Below are 10,087 nucleotides of genomic sequence, written 5' to 3'. Positions count from 1 at the left end.
GCTTGGAAGGAAGCAAAGTTTGACCTTAGTTAGAATGATGCACTACCTTGAGCCAGTCCTGCTGGTGGCCAGTTGACACATCAAACCTGGTCTCCCAAATGGACATCAGCTAACGTGTGAACTTCTGGGTGGGGGGCAGAGACAAACCATACCTTCTTTCTGTGCCTTGTGAGATTACCCCTAATAGATCTTCTGCTAGTTCTTGGATCAGCCAGTGTGGTGTAGTGATTAAGAATGGTGGTTTGGAGCAGTGGAATTGATATGGAGAACCGGGTTTGATTCCCCACTCCTCCTCATGAGCAATGGAGGCTAATCTGGTGAACTGGATTTGTTTCCCCACTCCTACACACGAAGCCAGCTGGGTGACCTTGGGCAAGTTACAGCTCTGTTAGAGCTCTCTCAGCCTCACCTACCTCACAGGGTGTCTGTTGTGGAGAGGGGAAGGGGAGGTGATTGTAAGCCGGTTTGAGTCTCCCTTAAGTGGTAGAGAAAGTCGGCATATAAAAACCAACTTCTTCATCATCTTGATTTCTTGTCTTTACAAGTGACGCCAAATCCCCAGCTACTTCAGGCTGAGATGTCTCTATTTGCGATGAAGAAGAAGAAGGGGTACCCAGGAGTCAGGCGGCGGTGCCCACCACGTCCGCAGGGATCTCCCCCAAGGCAAGTTCTGCCTCGACACTCCCTTCAGTGCCACTCACCCCTTTGTAATTCTGCCTCCATCCAGAGATGACACACCACTTTCAGCCCATCCAATATTGTTTCCATTTGGGCTAAGAGAGGTATGGTGCCGATGACTGGCCCCCATGGGACCCCCTCCCCCACCTCATAACAGACACACATATTTAATTTTATTTTAGTCAATGGCCGTTCCTCCACATTATTTTTGTCCTCTTACAGGTTGCTGCTTAGTATCGTTCCCCTATCCCCCAAAATAAACATCTAAAGATGAGGCATCTTTAGAAAAACACCTAGGTGGCGTTGAAATCAAAAACAAAATCTAGGCTTTTTTTTTTACATTTTAGAGAGAGAAAACAAGTAATGGCAGCCAACCGACTCATCAAGGAGTTGCGTGAGGAAATGGCTTGTCCCATCTGCCTGGAATATTTCAAAGAGCCAGTGATGCTAGACTGTGGGCACAATTTCTGCCAAGCCTGCCTCACCCAGTGCTGGGAGGAGACCGAGAGAGCCCCTTCATGCCCTCAGTGCCGAGAAATTTTCCAGCAAGAGAACTTCAGGGCAAACCGGCAGCTGGCGAACCTGGTGGAACTTGTGAAGAAACTTCAGGCGGGAAAAGGAACCGAGGGGAAGTGGGGCACGTGCGAAATGCACCAGGAGGCCCTGAAACTCTTTTGCAACAATGACCAAGCCCCCATCTGTTTGGTGTGTGACAGATCCACGGGGCACCGAAATCACAGTGTGCTTCCTATGGAGGAAGCTTTCCTAGAGTATAAGGTAGGAAAGCATTACGCTGGTTGGCTATCTAGATCCGGAAAGACAGCTCAGAACGTTCTGTCGTGCTTTAGAATATGTTGATACTTAATTCACTTTGAAATAGACCGAAGAGAGGCAATTCCCTACCACTTTTGTTCCCGCCCTTCTGGAGAAGGTGCCATGTGTTCAGTTTTGAGAGCGCAGAGACCCTGCTCATGCATACACTACTCCCGCCATGTCCTCCGTTATGTGAGAATGACGTGAACATCCCATGTTTCACATGTGCATGCGTGCACAAGGTTGACACAGGAAATGGGGCTGAAGGAGAGAACTTCCTTTGCCTTCCCCCCACTCACAAATGTAAGGGGATCCTCTCCTACCTGTCTCCTCCTTCCTCTGCTCCGCTTCCCACTGCATTCCTTCCTCCTTACCCATTCCATGGCTGGACATCAGCAGAGAAGAGAGGAAGGGACTGGCAGGCATCCTGTGCTCTTTCTAGGAACCCTCTCCTGTACTCTATTGTCCAGTCCTGTTTTTTGTTATCCGCAAGTAGATTGGCCTAAGTTTAGAAACAAGATATAGATGATAGCTTTCTAAACTTAACTTGTGGCTCCATACCCAAAATGTGACTTTTCACTAAAGTTCTTATATGTTCTCAGAAGATCACCAGCTTGAGACTGGGATGAGGGGAAGGAGTCGCAGAGAAACCTCCTGTTTTCCTCCAAGGTCCTTTGGCAAATTGCATGAACCTCCCGAAGCCAAATCTCTCTCACCCCTTCATGTTTAAATCAGATACAGCTTTATGCATTCACGGCAGGTTCAGTGGAACTAACCTCACCTAGAGCAACGCAAGGTCGTTCTCTGTTTCTGTAGAAAAAGATCCAGGCCGAGCTTCAATTTCTGGAGCGCGAGAGAGAAAAGCTTAAGGAAGAGAAAATGGCAGAGGACCAGAGAAGCCATACATTTCTGGTAGGTGTCAAGGGTCATGTGTTGGGGATGGGTGTGACATAATGCATATAAGATGGGTAGATAGTGTTGTAAAGGTTGTAATTGCATTCTTGACAAGGTGGTTGAAAAGTTAAGAATATTGGCCAGGGCGGGGGGGAGTGTGTGTGGAGAGGAGTGCCTTTGAGTGACAGGAGAAAGAACCAATGAGAGAACTGGGAATGAAGTGTTCTGATTGCGTGTGAGGATGTGATGGGGGTCCGAGGAGATACCGCATACGAAGCCTTTATTGGCATTAAACTGAGGAGATACCTATACTGGAAAGAGGTTAAGAATGAAAGTAATTTTGTGTAAAATAGTTTTATGTAGAGCTAGGCTAGGTTATATAGGGTTTTTATAAAGTAAGGTAGTTAGGAAAAGAAGATAGCGATAAGAACAGGAAAAGTTAGGTTTGTTGTGTGTGTTGAACCCTATATGTTCCTTAAAATAAAGTGGGTCCTTACTAATCGTATTTTGTAAACTCCTTTTCTGCAGTTCTTCTGTGTTGTCAGTGGTTCTTCTGAGATAATAAGATAATAACAATAATTTATATTGTGCCCCCCCTCACCAAGTGGGCTCAGGGTGGCTCATAACAAAAACACACAACAAAAATATATCAACTATATTACGCACAGTAGAGATAAGAAATGTTAAATAAAAGCATATACAACTTTAAAATAACCATAGCACTTAAACTACCACTCCCTGATACTAGACAACTAGTTTATATTATACAATTAATGTATTGGGAGATAAAACATATAACCAGAATACTTAAAACAAAACAGGGTGGGGGAGGCTGGGGAAAGTTTGGACAAAGACGTTGCAAGAGGTAGCTTCAGGGAATTTCAGGTGTCCAGGCCAGCTGATGGAATCAGTATAGCTATGATGATAACGCGGTCACCGAATCATTTTAGGGATTAACGCTCATGCTACTTGGCCTTAGTTACCAAGTGGGGATTTAACTGGAGTTGGAGCTAGAGTGATCCTGGTAGCAATGTAGTTTGGGGGAATGTAGAAAGAGGGAAACATGGCACTTCAGTGAGGAAAGTGTACAGTGGGTATTCTGGGAGGCTTCTGACACCCTCGTTCAGTGAGACAACCGAGATCTCAGCCATGAGCGGTTATTATTCTCTCACTTGTATAACTAGGTTTGTGCCTGCACATTCATCCTTAGATTTCTGCAGCAACAGGTGATGATAATATGAAGTATATTATATGTAGATTATTGATAGGTTCAAGTAAAAATTAAGCATATGTTAACAATGCAGAAAGAACCTCGGAGAGGAGATTTGTGTGATATTTGCTTTATTTAAAAATGGGCAAATAGAGCATAGGTGGAGGCAAACTGGCATTCCTAGAGGGCAGCAGATCCAGCTACCAAACATCCATTCCCCAGTAAGAGAGAGGTCTGCTTCAGCCAACTAAACAATAGATCATTATTGGAAAAGTCAAATGGATTGAATCAGGTCTAACGTGTCTTTCTTGAAAGGACGGCAGCTAAGAATTGTGTCAGAGATGCCCTCCCTCCAGCGCTTGATTATATAATCTGATTTATTTATTGTTCCAATCTTGGGGGCTGGACTTGATTTTCCTTCCTGAATGGATCTGCCTCCCCACCACCCTCGATTTTCGTGTGCTTCCTACAGGTAATGTTGGAATCAGAGAAGCAGAAGACCAAGTTGGCCTTTCAGCAGATGCGCAATTATCTTGAGCAACAAGAACAGCTCAGGCTGTCCCAGCTGGAGAAGATGGAGGAAGAGCTGGAGAAGAGGGACAAAGAAAACCTCACTAGATTCTCTGAGGAAATCTCAGATCTCAATCACCTAATCATAGAGTTGGAGGAGAAGTTTCAGCAGCCCGAAAACGTATTTGTGCAGGTGCGAAATCAAAGTTCTTGCCATGGGAAAGGCAGTAAAAAGCTCAGAGTGGAAATACAGAGAGCTTGATCCTGGGGATGGCCGTTGGTTCTCCTAGAAAGAGGGCGAAGAAATAACAGATCCCCTGTAGAATACCAAGAAGCCCAGTGAGTTTTCTGTGTAACTAAGACCCATTTCTCTCTCCCACTCTTTTTCAGGATCCCAAAACTGTATTGAGCAGGTACGTGATTCTTTCTCATGCCCCTTTCTGTTTCTTTTGTGGAAGAGTTTCAGGCGTGTTATTTTTTGAAACATTTCTACAGGGTCACAGATTCTGTGCACAGTCAGCCTTTTCTTTTGCTAAAGCCCCTTTTGGTCCTAAGGAGAAAAAAATAGTCCAGAGGATGGTTTCCTCCCTACAAGATTAAAATTAACTGGAAGAACTGTAGCCTTGAAATAAGATGCCTTTTTGTGAGTGGGTCTGCTTTTGAATAAAGACCTGCTCAGGCTTCTCTTTTTTGCCTTCCAGATATGAGAAGACACCTGAAAGGCAACTGGTGGAATTGCATCCAATACTGAAGCAGACCCTCCGGATTTACCCAGAGCAAACTCCTGCATTACAAAAGGCTCTGAAAGAATGTGAAGGTATTGGACATCCTGTGGAGGGGGGCCGGAATACAGACCTCCAAATGACCTAGGCTACTTATTAAAGAGCATCTAACTTTCTGTACTCTTTTTCTTTTTTTTAATAATTCCCCACATATTTTGTCTTTTCTTCCCCTAACAGAGTCTCTGGATAAAATACTGGTTGAAGCACTGACAAAAGGTAACTCTTCTGCCTGAAATTAAGGAGATTCCATCTCTTCATAAGAGATTTAGGTTCAACCGAAAATCCCTTTTTTCAAAGATTCAGTCATGCAGCATTAGACAAGGGCCTCAGCTTACAGAGAGAGACAGTTTCCCCAAGACTTGAACAATAACTACACTATCCAGGGGAGAGGGAATGGGAAGGATAACAAGAAGGGGTAGGGGCTGGCAGGTAGATGAGAGTTGGTGTAGTGGCTGAGGGTCAAAGTACAGATTTCCTGGAGGGGGTTAAAGGTAAAAGGCAGCTATGAGGGGTGGACTGATTAAGGCTGTGGCCAGGGAAGGGGGCTAAACTTTTTTCCAACCCAGCATCCTGTTTTTCTCAATCCATCTGGCCCGTCCAAGATGTACGGTTCCTGTGTACTCTATCCATGGGGCACAAAAGTAGCTTGGGGTGCAGCAGTTAGCACTGGGAAAATTTCACTAGCAGTAATCACTAAGGACAGGCTTGGAGAAGCTCCCGGGCTCTGCCACCACCGCAAATAACCTGTCAGCATCTCCTGGGTTCTGCCACAGTGGCTGGGACCGGACTGGCACCTGGGCTCCATTGCCACAGCAGCAGTGTAGATTAAAAAAAAGCAAAGTGTAGATTAAAAAAAAACTATTTTAATTTGGGCAAAAAGTTAAACATTTCAGATTTTTCTACAAACACGGTGAGTCCCCCATTTGCAGAAAAGTCTGCTGAGCATCTGTGTTGCCCCGATCTGCAGATTTAGGTATCTGTAGATTTAGCCAAAACTTTGCTATTAGTATATGGATTCACTGGCCGCTTTATAACTTCATCAGGCAGTTTTTTCATCTTGAAGGAATGTTTCGTTGTAGTTGCTGTTGGACCTTCCAGAAAGGAGGTTTTCTGACTTGGGTTTTAGCAGCTGATGGTGATCCTTTCCCTGATTTCCAAGAAGCCTCCTCTTTCTCTGTCCCACAGTGAACGTGACTCTGGATCCAGACACAGCACATCCTAACCTCATTCTGTCTAAGGATCTGAAGACTTTGACATGGGGACAGACAGCGCAGAAACTGCCCAACAACCCTGAGAGATTTGATACTCATCAAAGTGTGCTGGGCCGTGAGAAATTCACCTCAGGAAGACACTGGTGGGAGGTGGAACTGGGGTATGGACAGGCAGTGTGGGCTGTGGGTGTAGCTAGTGAGTCAGTGAAGAGGAAGGGAAATATCATCCTTAATCCTAACGAAGGATTCTGGATTGTGCAGACAGTAGGGAATTATAATAGTTATTATGGTAGGACAGATTGGCAGATATGTGCTTCGACTTCCTCTCAGTCAGTCAAGTTATCTTGCGGCATTCTTCAAAAGATCCGGGTGCTCCTGGACTATGAAGCAGGTTGTGTTGAGTTTTTTTCTGTTGCTTCAAATCAAAAGCTCTTCACTTTCCCTTCAACCTCATTCTCTGGAAAGATGCTCCGTCCCTATTTCTTCATTGGAGGATCCAACACACTGAAATGCTGAATCCCAGGGAGAGTCATCACTATGGTGGGTTCCACAACCCTGGAAAGAGGTGACATTTCATCAGTTTCTCTCTAGCTGCTGAAGAGACAGGGAAGGATCTATACTCTCTCTTTTTTATTATTTCTAAAGATTTATTTCAATTCGTTAAAAAACGTGAAAAAAGCATGGTCCCATTTTCTTACGAAAAAGAAAAGATAAGGAATATACATATAATATTATAAACGACCGCAAAGTTAAAAATAATAGAAAATATTTAAAATGGTGGTAAAATAGTAACTGTTAAGCAGTGATAATTATATCTTTGATCTTAACAAAGATTTCTAGAAATACTTTCATATATAATTATTATCTGCCTGCCATTCAATTGATTGTTTTTCTCATAAATACTTGTTGATACAATAGAAAGGATCTGCACTCTAATTGGGTTTCCTGTTGACAGACCACAGAATCTTTCACCTGCAGGGCAAGAGGGGTGCGATTGTGTAGAACCAGCACTAACTCAGCTCTTCTGCCTTTAAATTTTCTTTACAACAGGTGGAAATTCAACCCAATTCAAGTAGGCTGACACTATATCGAGCCCAGAAAAATGGTACGCCTGGAGTTAAAGTATCGCATTTATCCTTTGGTACATGTTTACCATTTTTTTATAGTGCCATGATTATCTCCCAATATTGATCCAAAGGGAAGACTGTAAATGTCTGCCTTGGGTTTATATATGCGTTCCAATATCCTTCCACCACCTTGCCTTACATTTCAGTGCTTCTGTTATCTGCAGTCAGGAATTTGTATTGACAGCTGTGTGACATTCTAGGGCTTGGATCTGTGCTTGGATCCCACAGAAACTTTTAACTGATGGAAGGGGCCTTATTGGCCCTGCACTCTTCCACTGAAGCCCCAAATGTTGTTTCTGACAGACAAGTGTCTCCCCCCCCCCAAACAGTCTGGGGAGCAGAGTCAAAGGTTGGGAGAGGAGAATCAGCAAAAGCCCCCTTTCCATTTATGAAAATCTTCTGTAGGATCCATCCTCAAGTTTTTTTTACTCCTGGTGAATCTCTTTTCCAGTTGCGTTGGATCCCCTCTGTGGAAGTAAGCTCTAAAAAGGGAGAGGGAAAAAGAAGCAAGGTGATCAGGTCCTCTGGGGGCAGTGGGGAACTGTTCTTTTAATAACTTTGACACCATATATGTGCACAATAGGTCTGTCTTGTAAACGTGTTGCTTTCTTTGATAGATGCCTGTATTGCTTGGAAATTATTTGGCTTGTCCTGGATGGCATATTATTTAACGGGATATAAAATCTCCTTTGGGACTGTTTTCTCTTTGGATTTTCTTCCTGTTGCGTCTGGAGGCAAGAGAGCATTCTCTCTCCGCCCCCCCCCCCAGGGGTTTGTTCAGGGTCTGCTCAAGGTAGTTCAGGGGCTTCCACACTGCAGGATCTAGAAGCATTTCCTGTAGCAGTGCAGTGGGAACATCCCTTCTGAGTTGAGACTGTGAGCCAGTAGGAGCTCTTAATTATTCCCTACTCTGAACTGTTCGTGTTCTATCTTTGATACAACATATTTGCAGAGTAGACCCTCCTGTCTTGATAATGTATTGCTTTCTTTAAAATATGCTTGTGTTGCTGTCCCACCATTCCCAAGGAGAGGCTGGACCTCAGACACACTGGCATTGCCACTGGAAATCAACCTTGCCCCAAAGGGAAAGTGGCACCATGATTTCCTCCCGTACCCTCCTCCTGGCTTGGATAGTGAACCAGCCTTGGGTTGGCGAGAACTGAATTCTGTTTTCTGATCTTGCCAAATTGTATTTAAAAAATAAAAAATAAAATAAAGCATTAAAATCCCTAGGTTTGACAAGAAACCTTTCTGAGGTTGAGCTTTGCAATTATATTTTGGTTTGAGGAAATGAAACTCAAGTAGAAGTTATTGTAGGAAAGCTTCAGTGAAATGAACAGAAACTGGGAGAGCACTACGCTACTGCTGCACATTGTGCGTGAATTTGAAGTGGGCCAGACTGGGGGTGTCTTTCTGGGTGGAGGGGGCACTTTACAGATATTCAGTCCGTATTTTCCAAGCTTCTGTGAATACGAATTGGAGAGAAACACTTTTATCAGTGTCTCTGGCCCCCATTTACTTTTAGTGTGTAGTAGCCCTTTTGAGTTATCCGTCCTCTGAAGAGCCCCATGTTTTTTTCTGCATGAGCCCCACCATTTGAAGGCCGCTTCAGAGCAGTAACTCATGCAAGGTGACATCAGGAATCCTCCTCTTAAGGGCATATTATTCTGTTACATATCTATGTTGGGATTGGTGAACCACATCACATCCAGTACAGAGAGACCACCAGAAATACTTGCCTTGAGGAGGGAGCAGGGAATTGTGCTGCGAGGAGCATCCTTTCTGAGTTAAACCCTTGTTCCATAAATACCTGCCTTCTGTAAATTCCTGTTTCATAGTCTGGAGCAGCCTTCTGCAGGGGTGGCACCAGCTGATCTTTATTGCCTTATAAATCACAAGTGGAAGTAGAAGCACTTTTGAAGCTTCCAGTTCTCCTTGCACATTCTCCTTAGACCTCCTTTCAGGGCAGGAGAGCTCAGCTGTAACCAGCCAAGCCATCTGTCTGGCCTTTGGACTTATCTGAGTACTTCAGGCTTCCTCCATAGCTATTTACTTCATTTATACCACATTTACCTACCCGTGGGGGATCCAAAGCGGCCTACAACATTTTCCTCCTTTCCATTTTATCTTTACAATTTATTCAATGAGTGTATTTGCTGCACCTTACAGATGTTCCAGGCTGATGGAATGTCTGTAGGAGCCAAAGGTGTGCCCTGGATGTTCTGCTGTACTTGAAACACTTTAGGTCGCCAAACAGAGGCCTAAGGTGGCAGAACCAATTGCCCCATTCTTCAGACAGCAGATGGAGGATCACAATTTGGGAATGGCCCCATTTTTTTAGGGGGAGAACCTCCCTGCAGATAGAAAACTAGCACAGCAAATATTTCTCCCTGCTTTATTAGCTTTCTCTTTACATGGAGGTTTTTAAAAATAATATATAAAGGAATATTCTCAGCTTGAATCTTTTACTGTGTGGGGAGGTGTTCTACATCACAGTTCTTTGATTTCTATAGGCAATACCAGGATATTTCTCTTAATCATATTGCCATTCCTGAACCAGAAACGCAGGAAGTTATGATGGTGGAAAGTGCCATCAAGTTGCTGGCAGCTTAAGGCAAGCCCTGCAGGGTTTTCAAGGCAAGAGACACAGGTGGTTCGAAAGCTATAGGGACGAGCAAACTCCGATGAAAACAGCATTGTATCCAGTACACAATTATCGTTAAACGTAATTAAAGTAACAAAGTAAATCAACTAATAAATGCTTCAATACTTTCCTTCCTTACGATTGATGTAAAATACATTCTTTGGACCCAGATAAAAGGATTTTTATACTGTGAATCTCAAATGGATGCTAAAAGCTCA

General features: G+C 43.9%; 1 protein-coding gene across 1 annotated transcript; it reads left to right on the top strand.

The window, feature by feature from the left end:
- Positions 1-577: 577 nt before the first annotated feature.
- Positions 578-6,614, top strand: LOC130486982 (zinc finger protein RFP-like). The gene is made up of 8 exons (XM_056860305.1): positions 578-667; positions 1,030-1,455; positions 2,308-2,403; positions 4,068-4,298; positions 4,496-4,518; positions 4,807-4,922; positions 5,065-5,103; positions 6,073-6,614. Exons 1-8 carry the CDS (start codon positions 578-580, stop codon positions 6,612-6,614), a joined length of 1,563 nt encoding a protein of 520 aa, XP_056716283.1.
- The last annotated feature ends 3,473 nt before the right edge of the window (positions 6,615-10,087 follow it).

Source organism: Euleptes europaea, chromosome 1 (genome assembly GCF_029931775.1).
Source record: "Euleptes europaea isolate rEulEur1 chromosome 1, rEulEur1.hap1, whole genome shotgun sequence".
NCBI classification, from domain to species: Eukaryota; Metazoa; Chordata; class Lepidosauria; order Squamata; family Sphaerodactylidae; genus Euleptes; species Euleptes europaea.
Note: the sequence above shows the minus strand (reverse complement) of the source record. Positions and strands in the feature narration are given on the sequence as shown.

What these genes read in the sequence shown, in the direction of transcription:
- LOC130486982 (XM_056860305.1), top strand. Translation starts at nt 578, where the DNA reads ATGTCTCTATTTGCGATGAAGAAGAAGAAGGGGTACCCAGGAGTCAGG. An exon ending in CCGAAAACGTATTTGTGCAG is followed by an intron (nt 4,299 to 4,495) that starts GTGCGAAATCAA and finishes ACTCTTTTTCAG; the next exon opens with GATCCCAAAACTGTATTGAG. An exon ending in GGTTGAAGCACTGACAAAAG is followed by an intron (nt 5,104 to 6,072) that starts GTAACTCTTCTG and finishes TCTGTCCCACAG; the next exon opens with TGAACGTGACTCTGGATCCA.